Genomic DNA, 19,830 nt, shown 5'->3' on the forward strand with positions numbered 1-19,830 from the left:
TTAGTTACTAATAAGTACAAATTATCGATAATTTAAGTATGTAGCTTTTTATATGCCTGTCATATAGAAACTTAAAATAAAAAAATAAACAATGACGTGACAACATTTTGTTTGGATTGGCAGGCCGACCTTGAGGTAGTCGGATAAGGCAATTGCTTAGATAGGTTCAAATTTTTATTCTATATATACTGTAGATAATATAAATCAATAAAAGTAAGCCAAATTTAACAAATGTGTACCTGGCGTGGTGGTAATAGAGTGTGTAATGTTTCTCGGCGTTTGCAGTTTGAAATTCGATGGTGTTGCATATCAATTTACAAAGGATCGAAGATCATAAAACTCTTGTGACTCCCAAATTTTCATCTTCTAATGAAGAATGATGCACGTGTCAAGCACGTGAAACCTTTATTTGATTTTGCCAAAATTACCCTTGACTGACCGCCACCGGTTTTATTCTCTCTGGTTCTCTCAGTCTCAACTCAGAGTACAGAAAAGAAAAGAAAAAAGAGGAAGAGAAGTAAAATGGTGCGAACGAATCTGAAGGGGGAGACGATGGGCCTGATGGAGAAGAGGACTGCCCTGGAGGCGGAGATCAACGCCATCATCGAGCGTCTTACTCAGCCCGGCGGCCCTGGAATCTCCGGCAACCTCCTTGACTCCGAGGTCAATCTTTTTTTTTCTTTTTTTTTTAATTTACAATATTTGGGGATTTAGGGTTTTTGGTGTTCCGTCCTCTTCGAATGTGTAGGGTTTTCCTCGCGAAGACATTGACATCCCAGCTGTGCGAGCGGAAAGGCGTCGTCTTGCGGGTAAAAAAAGGATATTTTAGTGTTGTATTTGAACAAATTGCATATTAAATTAATCGCAATAAATTGGGGAGCTTTGTTTATTGCTTCTAATGGAGGTTCTGATGTTGGTATTTGTTATTTCTTTGTGTTCTTGCTTGTAATTGCAGAATTGCGAAATGATCACAAAGAGGTTACCGAGAAATTGAACCGAAATATAGAAGTTCTGCATTCGGCAAGGCTTACTCCGAAACAATCATCACTCAAAGATTCAGGTAGGTTTTTGAAACCCGGCATGCATATTATCGTTTTGGTAGGAAAGTTATATTTTCTGCGGTTTAATCTGTTTCGTGTTTTGATATGTATTGTGTGTATGTGAGTAGTGAGTGCCTGTGCATTGTGAGAATTCTGAGATTTATTGGCCTTTCCAGATAGGAGCTAAATATAAATTGTACTGTGTATCTATCAAGATATGTGACACCTGCATTTTTGTCTAATGTTTCTGTGATGATGGATGTCAGATGGCCAAAGCGCATCAGTTGTCAACGTGGTTGTATCTGCATCCTCAACCAATGTTCATACTGGTTCTACCAATACCATGGATGTGGATGTGATTGTGAGTGTACCCTTTGCGTTGGTGGATGAGATAGCTGATGAATCACCAGCAGCAGAGGATGGTTTGCAGCTTGGAGATCAGATTGTTAAATTTGGTAGTGTAGAAAATGGCGATAATTTGTTGCAGAAACTTGCTTCCGAGGCTCAAGCTAATCAGGGCCGTGGGATACCTGTAATACTTGTAAGGCAAGGTGCTCAAGTCAACTTAACCATGACACCTAGAACATGGCAAGGCAGGGGTCTACTCGGGTAAGTGTCGTTTCATTTCGTTTCATTTTTCTTTTGTTAAATGCATTCATGATTTGATTACTTGTCATAACTTCTTTGTTAGGGAGGGCACTGGTTAACATTTCGTGTTAGTGCTATTGAGGTTCATAAAAGTTCTCCAAAGAATATATAATTGACAACTTTTTCAGTAAATTTCCGATGTTCATCAAGTAACATTGAATTATTGTTAATCTTTCTTCTGAGTCTAACATCCAATCTAAGAACGATATCGTAGAAAACCTTTGGTCAGGAAATTGTTATATTGCCAACTCAGTTTGGATGGTGAGATTATGAACCCTTTGGTCACAAATTGCCTACCATTATTACGTAGGCGGGTGCTATTTGGAACGTTGTGCCCAACCTAAAGCTTGCTTTGCTAAACAAAACAACACATCCTTAACCAACCTGGTCCGTTTTTCTATTTTTGCAAGAAATATGTAGTATTTTGATTCACTTACTATTTGTTGTTTTGTCGGTACTTGCAGCTGCCATTTCCGGATCTTGTGAGCGTTCTGTTTTCCGGTTCTTCACAAGCCAGAGGACTCAAAGACAGTTTAATGAACGTTGGTTAAGATGGTGCTACATCTTCTCTTCGACTTCTTTCTCTGCCGCGAAAAAAAAAAAAACACGTTTAAGTTAATGGTAGCTTTCAGAAATAGCCCTTTTTATTACATCATGTGTGGTTTCCTAAAGTCTTTCTACAGCTTCATTGCAGCTGCATCAAGCTCATTTGTGAACCGTGTTGCATTGACAAATGAAAAGTTTTTCGGCGTGATTGTCACACCGTTATATGTTATTAATAATGCCCTTGTGACTGAAATATTTGTGTCTTTCCAAATTGTCAAACTCCAATTAAGGTCATGCCAATATGATGGCTGTCACTCTCACCTGTAGCTTAGCCCATCTTCAAAGGGCAGATGAGGCAAGATATTGCATGTTTGTAATTTATGGTTTAGTCGAACTGAATGGGGAGAGTATATAAAATCTATTTACTCGAGTTTAAATTTCTTTTTTCGAAGTTTAAATTAATTTAATGTAGATTATCGTTTTGTTTACAAAATATTCTACCTTTTGTATGGTATTTTGTAGATTATATATATATATTCATTGAGCTCAAAACTCAATGGTTGCTTCTACCGTTTCCACTAAAAAAATTAGAAACTATTTGAATTATATATTTAGTAATAAGTTGTGAAGGTGAAGTGTGCTATTTAAATATTTGGGTAGCAAACCATCTTAAAACACCAAGAAGTGTGTTATTAAATAAGGTATTTGAGTTCTTTTTTATATAATAAATAGTTTAATTCCATTTTTTAGTTGGCTATGAATTCTTATATAATTTATTGAGTAACATCCGGAGGACACAAAATGGATAAACAAAATTTTCTCCTCCTGAACATCAAAGGAATTAGAAACATTATCTTTACATAAAAAAAGGGTTAACAGACTACGACCCCCTCATCATCTACGGGTCTTATTTCGTTTTATCTAATCACTTTAATAACATACTTATTTACAAGTTTACGTTGAAAAGCTTAACTCTAATGATAAGTAGTTCAAACTTTTCAATGAACTAATAACTCGTTTGGAAATACTTTTAATTGACTGGATGTGCTTTTGGTAAGATTGATTCTGCATTTCAAAATCACATCAAATGCTTGTTGGAATAAGTGCATATCTAGTGCTTCTTACTGAAAGCATTTCGAGGTATTTTTTTAAGATCACTAAAAACACTTTCAATCAATTTAAAAACACGTTCAAACGAGTTCTAATTTAATTTTACGTTTTGTATTAACTTTTGGAGAAAAAAAAAATTAACTAAAAAGGAGAAATATCTTTGTATATTAACTTTTAGTGAGTAGAATGAGTGGAAATTTGAGCAGCGCGGCAGGCGATCAATTTTACCGGGCACACCGGCTCTTTAGGTCACCCGACGAGAAAACAAAACAGGACAATCTTTCACTCTCTATCTCTCTGTCTTTTGCTCTCATTCTGTCTCTCTCTCTCTCTCTCTCTGTGTCCAAATTCAGGGAGAGGAAAATTTCAATTTCTGGAGATCGAAGCCATTTTGCTCCTCAGTCCTCACAAAAACCCACTTTCCCGCATTTTCCCGGAGACTTTCTTTTTTTTCCCGGAAAGTGAAGAAAGCATGGGAATTGCAAAGAGACCATGTCTTTTGTGTCAGCTTTACTCTTTCCAGGTGTTGCAGGGACCAAACCACATCGTTTTCGTTTGAAAAACCTGTGCTTTACTGCCTCATTTCTTTCAGATAGTTGATTTTCCACAGAAGTTAAGAGTGGGAATATCTGGGTTTGGAGGCTATTTGGAAGCTCATATATAAAGCCCTTGCTTTGGCACCAGAAGGTGAAGCTATTGTTCTTTCAATTATTTTCTGTGAAATTGTAAGTGGGTTTTGAATTTCTAGGGATTTTGGGCATCTGGAATCTGGGGTTTTGGAAAAATGGGGGCTTTAGTTGGTTTCTGTGAGAGGGGTTTGAGATATTGGATTGGTGAAATTTTGATGATTTGAATGTGAATGGACCAAAAGGGGTAGGAGTGTAACTTTGGGGCTGGGGGATCGTGTGGCTGAAAAGTTGAGATCTGTTTTGGGAACTTGAAGAGCAAAGTCAATGAATGTAGCTACTGCAAGTGTCAAATCTTATATACTTTCAGAGTTTTTCTGGTGATTTGAGCTTTTGAAAGTGAAAGAGAAAGTGGGTTTCAGTGAATTTCGAAGATGGGGTTTCGATGATTTGAGGCGGCTCAGGCAAATTCATAGTCGGGTTGGTTTTGTAGTTTTTTATTGGGGTAATAAAGCTGAGATCTTTAGAGAATTTGGTGTTCAACCAAAGGAGTGATATCGATGTCAGGAGCTCCAAGAGTAAGGTCTATCAATGTGGCTGATTCAGAGTCAAGGCCAGTGCTTGGACCTGCTGGGAACAAGGCAGGGACGTTCAGTTCGAGAAAACCGGCTTCAAAGCCACTGAGAAAGGCTGAGAAATTGGGTAAGGAGGTTAAATCAGCTGAAGAGAAGAAAACCCGTCAATCTTCAATGCATACTACCTCTCCTCAACCGCATTCTCCCAAGGTTCATTCAGTGCTTCGTCGGCACGAGCAGCTATTGCACTCTAATCTTTCGCTAAATGCATCTTGTTCATCGGATGCCTCTACGGATTCGTTTCATAGTAGATCATCCACGGGTAGGCTGATTCGATCAAATAGTGTAGGGAGTGGGAGGAAGCAGTATGTTTCAAAGCCGAGAAGTGTTGTTTCTGATGGTGGATTGGACTCTCCTCATGATGGTTCACAGTCTAAGAAGAGATGCGCTTGGGTGACGCCAAATACTGGTTCGTTTTCATTTCTTTGATTCTAGTCAAACTGTTTGCGTTGGTAATTGTTTATGGTTTTCTAGTTAGAAATGTAAATCTTCTCTGGATATATTCTTATCTGGTAAAGCATACCATTAGAATTTCTAGAGTATATATCACATCCCCTATTGTTTTCTACCATCTTGAGCTTTGCTTTTGGAAAATTTGAGGGAATTTACTGACCAAAATGCTAATTTGGGGCACGGTTTAGACTAGCAGTAGGACTGTCATGATTTAGTTCATAATTCAGCAAAGCGTAGGCAATTTATTCTTCACGCCCCATGCCCCCTCTGATTTAAGATTAGACTTGGCGATGTAGATACGAGTTAGCATCAGTTCAAAACCAAAATGACTAGGATGCAGTTCGTATTCCAACAAGATAAAAGCAGTTTGTACCTTAGAACGAAGAGCTTCAAGTTAAGGGAGCATAAAGTTTGTGAATAGGCGATTTTAAATAAATTTGGTTGATGGAAGTAATTATGTTCAAGGCTTAATTTGGATTACTCTCTTCAGCTCTTGTATGAGAGATCCAATGAGTATATTACACTGTTCTGATGTCCAAGCCAAACAATTGTAGTCACTCAGCGGCTATTATTTTGATTTTGTCTCCTTTTTTATGAATAATTCACATTTCACGTTATTGGTGCATGAATGATAGAAAACAGATATATAACTGCAGAAGTAAACAATTTGCGAAAGTTGTGCATTTCTGCTTATTGTGTGCTTGTCAAATGAATCCAACCAAAGAGGAGGGGTAAGCTTAACCTTGCCAAGCATTGTGGAGGTAGAATTACGTTAATGTTAGCTTAGACACTCACTTTGTATAGTTGAAACAAATAGGATTTTCTACATGGCTTGGAATTCTTCTTCCGGATATTTATATTCTGATAGAGCCTGGTATGTTGAAGCAGATCCATGTTATGCTGCTTTTCATGATGAAGAATGGGGGCTTCCAGTACACGATGATAAGTAAGTCATAGCAACACTATTTGCATATATGTTGACAGTAATGACTATTACTTTATAAAAATATACTTCACCATCATTTCTTTATCTTCTTGATCACATGCAGGAAACTGTTTGAGCTTCTGGTCCTATCAGGTGCTTTGGCTGAGCTTTCATGGCCTGCCATTTTAAGCAAAAAACACATCTTTAGGTATTGTCTCTGTGAAAGTTTTCTTTTCTATTTACCAACCTACTTACCCTGAATTATTTTCGGTACAAACTGTTGGGGCCTTTTCAGTGATGGTCCCTTCCTTGTTGAATGGGTATTTTTTTTTTTTTGCTTTCAGGGAAGTTTTTGCACATTTTGATCCCATTGCCGTTTCAAAATTGAATGAGAAGAAGCTAATAGCACCAGGAAGTGCTGCGAGTTCCCTATTGTCTGAACCGAAGTTGCGTGCTGTCATTGAGAATGCACGTCAAACAACCAAGGTATACGTTCATTTCCCTCTCCAATTGTTTGAGATTGAATTGCAGAAGATGCACACTCATTCCAGCTTAGTAAACCACTACTAACTCATATAGGGAAAGTACTAGAAATCATATGCTTGTATGCTTTTCCATCGCAAACTTACCTTTTCAATGATACCCAATAAAAGCAAACTTGGCAAGTTTTAGTATACTTTTACTAGTTTTATTTATGCATCAATCTATGAGTAATTTTTTCGGGTGACGCTAACACCAATGATCCACTCATGTTGGAACATATGGATCTGTTTGTTAATGCTATCAACCATATTGCTATAACACGTGGATTAGTAACACCAGGAGGCCGTGTCAGCGTCACACCCAGAAAAATTCTCTCTTTACAAGCCAAATAGCCTCATTCGCGGAGTTTTCTCCAGTATAGACCCGGGGACCCACATGTTTTCTGTTGTTTGTGCAAGCAATTAAGTGGCATATAATGAGTAGTTAGTGATCATTTGGTCAAGTAGGTTAGGTCAAAAAAGTAGTTGCATTGTGGTCCTGAACATCTTTGTTATTTGTATCACAATAGAGGACAAATCATAGTTCTATCATCCTTTGTAGGAGCCTAACCTTCCATCATACCTCAACAATTGCTCAACCAACCTAATTATTCCCTTTCTTCGGCATGCCAGCTCGCTTCATTACTAGTCCTGAATTCACTTATCCTTATCCAACTCGATAGTTTTCCAGCCGTTCAATCAAAATATCCGAAAACCCTTTTTACGGAAGGCCATGATTGCAGATTGCACATTTCTTTAATCTCTATCATTGCAGCTAACTTTTTGCAGGTTTTGCTGATGCCAGGTCATAGAGGAATTTGGGTCATTTGACAAGTATATCTGGAGCTTTGTGAATAACAAGCCCATCGTCAGCCGATTCCGGTATCCTCGGCAGGTTCCGGCAAAAACTCCAAAAGCAGACGTCATAAGCAAAGACCTTGTAAGAAGAGGGTTCCGGAGTGTGGGGCCCACTGTCGTTTACTCTTTCATGCAGGTCGCCGGAATCACCAACGACCACCTCATTGGTTGCTTCAGATTCCAGGAGTGCGTAAACGCCGCGGAAGGGAAGGGAGAGAACGGCACCAAGGATGAGGCTGGAAAGAAAACGGAGAACGGGATAGAATCGGAGTTATCGGTTGCCATAGACGAGTTGAGTTTCTCGTCGGACTTGTGAAAGGCAATGCCTTTGGTCAGCTCAGCAGGGTTTAATCATCAGTTAAGCCGCATTGACCGATTCGGAGCTACTCTTTGTATTGAGTAGTAGTGAAGAGGGTTTTGTGTTGTAATTAATGAAATTCTGAAGCAAAATATGGATTCTGGCAATGTGGATTACTGAAGTGGATTAAAATTAAACTGGTGATTTTGCTGTTGCTTGAGAGAGCCTTCAAAAACACTACAATGCAATTTTGTGTACAGTTAAGATATTGGTAATTAGATCTCTTTAAAACCGGATTAGGGTACTAATTAATTAAAAAGAAGGAAAAAGAAACTGAAAAAAAAAAAACCACTACAATGCTTCACAATCTGAATTAAAGGGTGACTTCAAGCTAACAAGGCTTGTTGGCTTCCTGCTTTGCGACGGTTGTTGACTCCACAACTTGAATCCGGACCTTCAGTCACAATGAAGAAACATTTTCGTTACATCAAGGTCGCCCTCTACAATTTATCATTTCAAAAATTTTACTATGCTCTGAGGTATTTTATACACTGAAAATTTGAGTGTTGGATAACCAACCGCAAATCTTGAGATATATAAGATACGTTGGAGTATACTAGAAATTAATCGAGGTTTGACCTAAAAGTTGTGGTTGACAGCTGGTGGTGGTGACAAATTGACAATGAAGGATCTGTAGCACGATGTCTCCTTGTCTCCAATAGGACAGCCTGACGGGGGAACTCCTTATTGATAGACAAGTCTGCGTTGAATTTGGTGGCTCGCCAACATCACCTAAAATGTGCGGCCCCACTCTTTTTATTTCAAGTAGGGAGTGTCGACGGGTCGTGTTCGGTTTTACTTATTTATATATACATATGGTAGATTAACATGCAAAACGATGTGAGGATAGTAATATAATATAGTAACTCACACATTGATGACAGACTGATCCTCGTCCTTATGCAACTTCAGCAGCACATGAGGCAGCATCTTATTTTTATCTCTGAATCAAACGGTATGCCAAAACAAAATTGGTGTCTCCAAATAATGTATCCGTACAAGTTCGATGCATCAGTACAAGTTTCGACCCAAATTGAAGATTTCAAACCTTTGCTCGTTTTTCACTATACCAACCCTTACAAATTTCGAGTCGTGTTGTTGGATGCAGACTAATTAGGAAACGATTCTGCCTCCTGCCCCTGTTTTCTTTTTTATTTTATGCAATCCCACCAAATTGAGCAAATTGAGATAATGACTGGTGGATAATATAAAAAGAAAAAGAAAGAATGGCATCCGAGGGCAACCCACATCCCATCTTTTTACCTCAAGGACTTGACCAAAGGGTGAGACGAGTCTAGCCGTCGAGCTGGTCAAGCTGCCCTACTCAAGTTTTTCTCGTTTGATACCACGCGCATGCTCGGAATTGAATTTTTAAACGAATGACATCCATTTCTATATTGTTTCACTGCCATCAGCCTAGTTAAAACAAGATGCAAGGGTGTACAATACCAAATCTCACGTCTAAGCACTATTAAACTACATCTGAAAGGTGAAAAACACCAAGGAAAAGGGGGAAAATAATCAAACCTGCCAATCTGATAATTTTGTAATGCTATATAAATACACTGCAGCTTTTATGAGAGGGAGAGAGAGGCCCGACGATTATGATGTTCCTTATTAGTCCTTGGGCCGGCAAAGGAGCTTTCAGCAAGGCTTTATTTCAAATCCAATGCTCAGAAGAGTTCGAGCCGATTCCATTGCCTTCTCTCCTCCGAGGTCCAAGGCCTCCCTTGTCAATTCTCCACCAGTGTCTACCGACCACTGGGTTGGCGAAATTGGCTTTGGGTCTGTATCGGTTTTCTTGATATGCAAATTGTTCATGGAAGCAGGAGCGGCAGCAGCAACAAGAGGAGCGCTTGGAGGGCCATGTCGCTTCTTAGGGACAGGCATTTCATGGTCATGTACCCCCTTGTATGTTATAATTACAGCACTTGAGTTATCTACGGCTGTTTCAATCTGCTTCCGGACTGGACACCCAGCAGAAGTACATCTGTAGTAGTTCCTGAAAAAAACAAGAATACAACAATTGATCAAAATCAAAGGAACGAATACATGTCGTATTTATCATAAAGCTCCGAATGCCAGCTCTGAATATATACCGTTCACTATTTTTACTTGTACATACACACTCTAGAAAAGTGGCAGATCTCCTTTATAACAAAAGTTTCGATTAAAGATACCACAAAATGCGTTAAAAGATTTCTTTGATGAGTATCATCTATGATCTGCTTACCTCTTCGAAATGCAAATAAAATAAACGAAAATGAATACAGCTTACATGTTAGAAATGCAAATAAACGAAAGTGAATTCAGCTAAGATTGCTTAAGAGTCAATCACTAATTGGATCACTGCATTTTTGAGTTGTTCCAATTGTATCTTTCACAAGTTAACTGCGGTGTGAAGTTATAAAGTAAACATCTTGTACAAAGGAAAGATGAAGTTTATGTAAAAATAACGCCTACTGGACATCATTTAACCCACATACAAAAATGAATTTAAATCCCAGATGCTGATTAATTAGGCTAACATCAAACTACCAAGGAAAAAAAACTAGGAAATTGGAATGCACCTGGGATGAGGATTTCCTTTCACCATCTTCTGTCCATATTTGCGCCATCTGTATCCGTCGCCTGATATTCCAACATCCCCAGCCGCATGCACAACTAATTTAGGTTTCTTGCCAGGTTTTGAGAGAGAAGCGGAATATTTTGAATTGCTTTTCTTCATTCTGGTTATCAATGAGGAAAGTATATTAGAACCAGGTGACATACTCCTTTCAGCAAGTATAGTACAAAATAGAGGGGGGCGAAAGGAAACAAAATCTACACGTAAACTTGCCTTCGTTTGGGTTCTGGCTCATCACCATCACCATGTTCCTCCTTGATTTTAACATCGCCATTATCATCAGAGTCACTTGAGCTCTGCCGTTTTCTTTCAGGAATTGAGGGTGTTTCTTCAATAGGTTCTTTTGAAGATGTGGACAACTCTGAGTCATTAACTATTCTGCAGGAATGTTCTGCAGCAGCAACTCTATATCTTACACACTCAGCAGAGAGTGCAAGTTTACTTTCCTTTATGCAGATACTTTTCCGAGGGGGATCATGAGTATGTTGGCTTTTGTAAACAATCTCTGTTACATGGCCTGAGTGATCACAGCGTTCTATCTTCTTGGCATAACACTCAGAAAATGTGCACCTATAATAGCTTCGAGAACCTTGAGGGCTCTTTACTTGCTTCTGACCATATTTCCGCCAGTTGTAACCATCAGAAGCAGATGTCTTCCCATGAGGAACTCTTCGTTCTAGTGGAATTGGGCTTGGAGCAGATGAAATGGATTGAGTGACAGAAGTTGGAGATAGTTCTGAAAACGGAGTTGGATAAACAGTCAACTGAGTCTGACTTTGCTTCGGAGTCTTATGGTTCGCTACACTTGCCAAATTTTCCTGGTGGCTCAGCCCAAGTTGCTCCTGAGAAAATAACAAAGAAAATGATTATACAACCACAATGTATTTGACTTTTGATAACAAGAGGTGTAATATTCTGAAGTTGCACGTAATTCAAACGATGTTATACAAGATGCATCTAAAATACTCTAACATCAAAGTGAGAACAAGAGGAAAACAAATACAGTGAAGCAACTAATATTCCATCTTGAGTCAACTGAATTTGCCTTCTAGTGGATCTATCTTAGTCATACTTCTGATATTATCAGATCACCGAGTGACCAAATTTCCTACTTTTGAATGTTTGCATTTGAGTTTAATACATCCTTCCGTAAAACCTCATTCCCGATATGATGTGGGGTACCAGGGGTGTTGTATTAAGGTGAAACTTGTTGTTCTTTTGAGCCATTAATAGTTGATACCAGGCTAATAACTTTCAGTGATGCAAATTTTTGCTTGTTATTGTCTCTTCGATGATTCTCTTCCAATTACTCAAACATCGCTTCACTCGCCTCTCCAAAACGCAAGCAGAATACAAACCTTTCCCTACTTGGTACCTAAGAGCGCGTAACACTTGCAAATCAACGTTAACTGCGACGTCGTAATCACAAAGATTTCAGATTCATGATTCCAACCCTCAAACAAGAACTTAAACAAACATTTTTGCCCTTCCCCCACATAAAACGCATTCATAATTTCGATATCCTACCGGAAAAAAAAAATCAAATTTCTAGTCCTAATCTGCTCTATCCTAACGCAGAAATTTACAAAACAATCAGTAACTGCACACATACAAAAATGCTCGCGATTCACTTAGCCAATGATCAAAAGCTCAAAAATTTCAAAGGATTGAACTTCTAACCTGCAATCCAGCTCCATCAATCGACTGTGACACGGACTCAAGCTGCAAACCTGTAGGATCAACCACACATGATCACCACCCTTCACTATAATCCCACCCAAAAAAAGCACCGTTTTCCGAAAAAAAACAAAGCTTTACCTGCAAACTGATCATTCCCTGAAACTTCCAGCGTCGAAGGCGCCGTTGGGGTTTCTAATCGCGTCTGTCTCAACTCGGATACAGAACTCTCTAACTCGCCGGATTGAAATTTACCGAGTCGTTGTTTTTCTTTTTCGTCTCCGTCGCCGCCTTCTTTTTGTTCTTGTTTCCTTGGCTGTAGTTTCTCTGCTGGGAGAGCATGGGAGCTCTCGCGGTGCTCCGCCATGGCCGATTTGTCACTCTGAGAGAGTAAAGTTCGTCGAAACTGTTGGTGTCCGAAATCGAGCCGAAATTTAGACCGGAACCGTGAAAAGTTCCGGATTTTGTGTACCGGTTTAGATTAGGCGAGAGAGAGAAAGGCGGAGAGAAGGGGTTGCTTTAAATAGTGGGGGATGTATGTGTGTGTCTTTGACTAAAGTTGACTCAGGTGGTTTTTAACTTTTTTTGACGGTGTATCCGAAGCCGTTAATATCTCCGTTAAATCAGGTGCAGGGATTGCCGTGGGTTTTGTTGACTTGACGGTTTCCTTAGGCTGCCGTTTGGTCTCGGACATAGTCCTCTTAGCATTTCTCATGCAAATGTGACGCATACTTCCAAGTCCCAACACGTACTCAACTCTCGAAGTGAAATTTTTCATAAATTCTATGACATATCTTATTTTTGCTACGATGTTGATAATATTAATATGAAAATTAATGATAAATAATAAAGTGACAGATAACCTATTGAATATCTAATCTTAAGAGAGTCCTTAGTATTTCTATTTTTGCATTAATCTTAAAAGATTTCATTCTCACTTCTATTAAAACAATAGTTGTTAGTAAGTACGTAAGCAATTTTATTATGTTTTAGTGTAAGATATTTATTAGATAAATAAAGGGTTGTATGTGTAGGCCTTGTAGTAAAAGATTTAATAATTTAAATATTTTATATTGTGAATAAAAAGGTGTGGTTAAGTAAAAGTCAAAAAAGTAAAAAGTGAATGGCAAAGTGTTTTATTCCGTGAGAGGAGATCTCCTCCGGATCTTTTTCATTAAGATTACTGAATCAAATGATCCGGATCTTTCAAATTTCATTCGACAGTACAAAATTATTACAATTTTTAAGGGATCAAAACAGACGAACCGTCGGATGGAATTTAAAAGACCCAGATCACTTGATCCGATAACTTTGGTGAAAGAAATCCAGAGAGGATCTCTTCTCTTATTCCATCATCTTGTTGAGAATATTTATTTGTTTGAAGTGTTTCTGGTTATGGTAAAAACACACTTTCACTTTACCAAAATATTGATTAACAGTTTCCAATTAAAACTGCTTTCATAAAAGATTAAAGTTTAAAGGGAGTTTCTTAAGCTAACATCATAAAAACCACGGACCATTGAATTTTTATCGTTCCATGTATTGTAATAGCATCGAAACCTCCAGGTCGGGTTCGGTTGAGGAATGGTAATACCATCATCGCTCCATATCCCTTACCAATAACCGTCACCACACACCCAAAGGTCCGTGTTTACGACACCATGAACCTAGAGGTCCATCGTAAACACGGGATGATGAGTTTAATACTTCATGAACGCATTTAGGCAATACAGAACTCGAGGAAAAAGCGGAGGGTAACAAATATTCAATAAGTGTAGAATCATCAAACATCACAAGAACATCCGAAACATCGCAAGATAAACCTTAACAAAAATCATACATAAGAACATCTTTCTTTTATCCGAAAAAAAAAAACCGGAAATAGTTTTCATAGATATGCAGCAAGTTCCCTTTGCCAAGGGATCCGGCAGCTTTAAATCTTCTTCGCGTCGTCACTTTTACAAGCTTGGCAAGATAAAACACCATTTAAAATAAAGGTTCATTGCACAGATAGTATGGTTTCATAAACCTCCCTGTTAGCAACGGTTCCACCAAAAAAAGTAAAACGGATAAACGTCTTGCCATCAGCTACAGCTACTGCTACAGCATCATACTTAATTCTTCGGACCAATGTCCTTAAGGGCACAGATCTGCTCCTCTCCCATGGCAGACATGACAGTCACCACAAGATCCTTTCCATCATTAAACCCGTCCTTGATCTATCAAAACAGATATGAAAAGATTTAGTCGAATACGAAGAAAATAGATGCAATAAAGCAACTTGAGGTAAATGAGTTTTATTTGCTTGATGAGATAGATAGATACCTGGGTAAGCAGACTGTCATCAGTGGGCAGCCTCAGATCATCCTTGGTGTTTCCATTTTCAGTCAAGAGACTCACCTACAACATGTTGAACTCCAGTTAGTTCAGATAAAATGGATGAAAGGCATGTCACTAGAAATATACAACTTCTGTGAGCATAACACAAACAGGGAAGAAAATTATCAATAAAGTCAAATAATAGATGGTTCTATTGTCTTAATGTGCACAAGTTTGTTTCCCTTGGTGTCATGATTATCATCGACGTGCACATACTTCACATAACAAACAAAATTTCTGATGACATGTTCGGAACAAATTGTTAAGAAAACTTACAAAGCCATCCTCAGAGATATCAATCAGCTGATAGTCAGTACGGTTGACATGGGGAACCTGCAAAACAATGGGAGAATGAATGATCCAACTTGAAACCAAGAAATACAACACACATATACATAAATACATGAAAGTCAAGTTTTGCGATAGCATTACATCACAATTGTGGGACGAAGGAACAATATCTTCAAGCTTCTTTCCATTGAAAATATCAATTGCCACAAAGTGACACTTAGCGTGACCGTGCTTTCCGGTTTTGGAAGTGGAGACTTCAACAACCTGCAATGAGGGCAAACAGGATAATAAATGATAATGGATTAAACAAATAAATCATTCACATCACAATGGTTTACAAGGAAGACGAGCAATAACGTCACAGTTCAATCAGTATGACAGACATGAAAAATTGGGATTTATAGTTAAACCATTCGATTTACAGCACAAAAACTTTAGATCTCAATAAGAACCAGTTGTATTCGTGTACGAGTGTGTACGTTCGTGCTAACCCCCACACTTTAACACGACAAATCTAGACATACACAAAGATGCCGTGCATTTAATTGCTAGCACTAATAATTGTAGCAAACGAATGTCGAATACCAAGTATTATTAGTGTATGACTGTATGCGTGCTACACATGAGAGGCAATCTTCATCCGCAAAGCCGAACATAAGTACTTTGTAACAAGAACTACTACAACCTTAAAAACCCTAAATTTTCAACAAAGAAAACGTAATCCATCAAACAAACCCACATGACAAATCTTTCAACAACATCGACATCATTAACATCACAAACAAATAATTATCCCCCACAATAAACATAGGAAATCACGAATAAGTCAATCTTACACCATAAACAAACAAACAAAAAAAACAGTGAATCAACATATTTCAATCAAAACAACAAAACCCAATAAAGATCTCACAAAACCCAGATGGATTTCGACCTAAAACCCCTAAAAATTGCATCTTGAATTCGAAAAATTAGGGAAGAACAAACCTTGCAAGGCCTGGCCTTGATGACGATGTAGCCATTCTTGCGGATGGTACCAGCCTGCTGGGGGTAGGTCTTGGATGCTCCGGCGTCGGCCTTGGATTCGAACTGGTGCTCCTCGTCCGACATCTCTCCTTCTCCCAACTTGATGAGCTTCTCTGTCCCTCTTGAGTTTTTTTTTTTTTTTTTTTCCTGCTAAAACACCGAAAGAAGGCGACTTCTGGTTCTGATGGTGTGACGGGCACTATATTCGATCCCTTCTAGGTCAAATACAACCCTGGTTAATCTGATTGAATCTCCACCGTTGGATCTGTGGTTAGCGTTTGTCTCCCCTAAACTCAATGCCTTCAAAAACTTATCCAATACGAATAGGAGAAGCAAGGGAATTATCCATCCCATTTTTATTATTTTATTTATTTATTCCTATCAATTTTCTAATAAACTAAAAAATTATATTTTTAATACTAATAAAATAAACTAAATCAATGTACAGCCTAATATTTATAATTTCTAGTGCGGTTAATTGCACATTTTTTACATGCGTGTTTACGAAAAATGAATTGTGTGTATTTTTGTTTGAAAAAAAAATTGTATGTATTTTCGATATTGTCTCGATTTGGAATCGATAAATTTTTTGCTGAAGGTGCAGTTAACTATACATGAGAATAGCTAAGCACAAGTAAAATTTTATTTACATAAATATAATTTCACTCGCCCACCATGATCTTATCACACAAAAATTGTTGCAAGATAACAGAATATACCCAATAGTGGTGGAATATTTGATCACTGTCAGTAAACAAATTCACCATATGACTCTTATTTTATTTATTTTTCTTACTTTTAAATTTTCTTATTCCAAAATTCATGGTTCCAAAGCAAAGATAAATCTTGGAAAATTAAAAAAAGGTACAAATAAGGACGCCGTGTTGGACTTGGACGGAAAGTGATCATCTCTAGATCATTTTTTAACTAATCCAACTAGTTCGGGATTCGGGCTGTTGAAATTTGATCAAACAGTTACAGTTATTATCATTTTTAAAATGACACCCTGTTTGTAGCCGTTTGATCAAATTTCAACTGTAACATCTCACATCGCCCAGTGGAGTAGATCCTTTAAACATTATATGTATATTATCATCTCTACCTAGCACGAAGCCTTTTGGAAGCTGCTTCGGGTTCCATTGAAACTCCAAAGTTAAGCGAGTTTGCACGAGAGCAATCCTATAATGGGTGATCCACCCTCAGAAACAAAACCGTGAGGGCGTGGTCGAGGTCCAAAGCGGACAATATCGTGCTATGATGAGTCGAGTCCGAGATGTGGTGAAGACCCGGACCAGGATGTGACATCAACGGTCCGAATCCTGAACAAAGTGAATTAGGTAAAAAGGAATCGGGAGAGGATCCTTTCCGACTTGGACCGAACCAAAGAATCCTATCCTCATTACAACTCTTGATGGGCCCAACCATTATTCCGCCAACAAAACCAATTTCTTAGCATACAAATATCCCATCCTATTCGAAAATATTTTATTTTTCTTTGGCTGAACAAAAATTTTTAAATACTTAAATATCTTTTGCAATATAATTTGAAAAAAAAATTGTTATTCAATCTGATTTCAAAAGACATTGAAATAAAAACCTTGTTTAGTAATCAATTCCGACATAACTTTCACAATGAATTCGAACATGTTAAAGAAACGGAGAACCGTTGTAAGTTAAACACAAATTTGACGAGTATATTTCACCATCATCCTGTATTCCATTCCTATATCAAGATTAGGATTCTCTTCCGTCCAAATCTTCCCCCTCCAGTCCCCTCCTTTTTCACTTTGTCTTTTTCTTTTTCTCTGCTATAAATAAGTCAACACCAGATATTAACGTGACTTAATCGTAATTGTACAAATATGAGAGGACTGGAGGGGAGGGAAACCAATGGAAGAGTTGTGCAAAAATGTGTAAAATGAAGGTCAACATATAATCATATGGCTCGCATGCAATGTGATGTACCTTGTTAGTCACAGTGACATTTTATCATAAAACGAGACATCACAGTAATTGTATACACGTGTCATGTAAGTTGTTATTATCGAGAAAGAGAAAATAGTGACATAAAGTTGAAGATGATGAATGAAGATAATCATGCTATTATGTGGGGGTTACAGATAATCTTCAGCTTCATCAATTAATAGTGAAGCAAGATTATACTTTGAACCTTTTGATTAATTCTAGTGATACGGATTATATCTGTAATTAAGTATGTCCCAAAAGCCCCAAGGCAATCATGCTTGATTGCTAAAAAATCTAAACTGAATTAATTACTTACAGAATTCAAATGATAACATCACATTTCCTTTCGATTTCGAAGATTATATCAATCATGAATATTATTGTGATTTATCAAAATATTATTTTGCAAGTTATGGTAATCACTAGTTAGTCCCTAAAAGCAAGAAAAAACATTCCGCCTATGAAAAATGCTAAGGAAACTCTTTCTAAGGATGAAATTTTTCGTGGACTCTATGACACATCACAGTATGACGTTGATTACTGTGTTAACATTATAAAACATTGTGTCAAAAGCATGAGGTGGGTGACAGAGAGTTCGAGTTCGATTTTGAGAGTCTCCTTAGTATTTATCTCCACGTATTTATTTGGTGTCCTGTCTACTGTGGGGGAGGACCACTTAGTTATATTTGATGCTGCATCTTCATGTGGAGTGATTGTGAGGACCATTTCCCTTGCTGAGAAAGGGGAAGAGGCACACATGTAGAAGAATGGTCCATACACATACAAACCCTATAAAAGATCCATATACTTACCCTCATCCCGTTTTCGGAAATACTTTTTAAAAAAACACTTCTGCCCAAAAGCATTTTTTAGTAGAAGCACATCAGTATTTTAACTTCTTTAAAAGCAATTATAAAAATGTTTTTAGTAGAAGCACTTCTAAACAAGCCATAATATATGAAAATTAAGTGCTTAATGGATGGTTAATCTTGGACCACCTCGTTAAATAATTGAAATGGGTCGCATGCTTTGCATTTTATAATTCGAAGTGGTGCAGGAATTTTTCGCATGCGTGCATGTTGCAAATAGAGAGGTTGATTATCTGCAGATTGTGCACTAATAATGCAGTCAAGGAAAGATTAATTGAGTACTTTTTCTAATTCCTCCTCTAATTATCTTCTGTATTAATTAGTCTTTGATAATTAAGCTGCAGTCTGCAGAGCACTTTTGTTCTGCGCATGGTAAAAGATAGATACGAAAGCATGCATAAACTATTGATATTTTGCAGAAGCATGCCCAAGTTGCTACATCTTCTTGTTACTTATGATGACCATTGATATTTTGCAGAAACATGCCCAAGTTGCCACATCTTCTTGTTACTTTTGATTGTTGGCAACTTGACATGCATGTTACTTCGTGTCAAAGTTTCAGATTCACTGCTAACCAAACATCAATAGTTTTTGACGTAATCACTCGTGTAATCCAAATAGGTGCGACATTTTTATAAAAAATCACGATACAATTAATAGTATAATAATTTAATATAGGAGGGATTTAACTTCATGAAATTTCAAATGTGAGACATGTTTCATCAAGAAATAGAACTGACTGATCCTAAGGCAAAGGGTCAAGAAACTCAACATCACTATTCTTGAACAACTTGGAGTCGGGCCTTCTTCTTGCACCATTATGGATACAAAAATAATGGGAAAAATTAAATTAAATTGTTAATTGTTCCTATCGAAAAATAGAATTGACTATGGATTCGAGCCATAGCAAATGGTTTTAGAAAACCGTATGATGTTTCCGATCTAAATAAAGTAGGTTTTACATGAAGAGGATTTGGCTAAGCATGTTCTAAACACTTCCAATTCTTCCTAGTCCGAAGCATCTGTTTGTAAATAATGAGTGCATTTTTTACATTGCCCCTTTAATAAGTGTAGTTTAATCTATTTACTATACGGATCTCAAAATTTAAACTCGTTTAACGGCAAAATCAACGTGGTGACCAAGTTACCAACAATATTAGGCCTATATGTTAATTTTCAATTATGCAGGAAGCTCTCAGAGGACAATATTTCTGCTGCATCATGTATAGAATAAGGATGCCAGACTCTACACATTAAGTTGCAGTTTGGCACCAACG

The 19,830-nt window shown here is 37.7% G+C and overlaps 4 protein-coding genes across 4 annotated transcripts; 2 read left to right on the forward strand and 2 right to left on the reverse strand.

The window, feature by feature from the left end:
* Positions 1–215: 215 nt before the first annotated feature.
* On the forward strand, positions 216–2,671 carry LOC103446999 (uncharacterized). Its single transcript, XM_008386175.4, has 5 exons — positions 216–663; positions 749–809; positions 956–1,060; positions 1,307–1,649; positions 2,153–2,671. The coding sequence occupies exons 1-5, from the start codon at positions 523–525 to the stop codon at positions 2,172–2,174; spliced, it is 672 nt and encodes a 223-aa protein (XP_008384397.3). The 5' UTR covers positions 216–522; the 3' UTR covers positions 2,175–2,671.
* Positions 2,672–3,615: 944 nt separating this feature from the next.
* Positions 3,616–7,908, forward strand: LOC103446994 (uncharacterized). The gene is made up of 5 exons (XM_008386168.4): positions 3,616–5,014; positions 5,947–6,004; positions 6,108–6,191; positions 6,328–6,469; positions 7,310–7,908. Exons 1-5 carry the CDS (start codon positions 4,531–4,533, stop codon positions 7,676–7,678), a joined length of 1,137 nt encoding a protein of 378 aa, XP_008384390.3. The 5' UTR covers positions 3,616–4,530; the 3' UTR covers positions 7,679–7,908.
* A 1,175-nt stretch (positions 7,909–9,083) lies between these two features.
* LOC103446983 (probable WRKY transcription factor 32) lies at positions 9,084–12,573 on the reverse strand. Its single transcript, XM_008386160.4, has 5 exons — positions 12,165–12,573; positions 12,027–12,076; positions 10,560–11,188; positions 10,291–10,449; positions 9,084–9,722 (listed from the first exon to the last, which is right to left on the reverse strand). Exons 1-5 carry the CDS (start codon positions 12,388–12,390, stop codon positions 9,365–9,367), a joined length of 1,422 nt encoding a protein of 473 aa, XP_008384382.2. The 5' UTR covers positions 12,391–12,573; the 3' UTR covers positions 9,084–9,364.
* Positions 12,574–13,773: 1,200 nt separating this feature from the next.
* On the reverse strand, positions 13,774–16,055 carry LOC103406688 (eukaryotic translation initiation factor 5A-2-like). Its single transcript, XM_008345675.3, has 5 exons — positions 15,681–16,055; positions 14,835–14,957; positions 14,679–14,735; positions 14,349–14,423; positions 13,774–14,242 (listed from the first exon to the last, which is right to left on the reverse strand). The coding sequence occupies exons 1-5, from the start codon at positions 15,801–15,803 to the stop codon at positions 14,138–14,140; spliced, it is 483 nt and encodes a 160-aa protein (XP_008343897.1). The 5' UTR covers positions 15,804–16,055; the 3' UTR covers positions 13,774–14,137.
* Between the last annotated feature and the right edge of the window lie 3,775 nt (positions 16,056–19,830).

Source organism: Malus domestica, chromosome 02 (assembly GCF_042453785.1).
Source record: "Malus domestica chromosome 02, GDT2T_hap1".
NCBI classification, from domain to species: domain Eukaryota; kingdom Viridiplantae; phylum Streptophyta; class Magnoliopsida; order Rosales; family Rosaceae; genus Malus; species Malus domestica.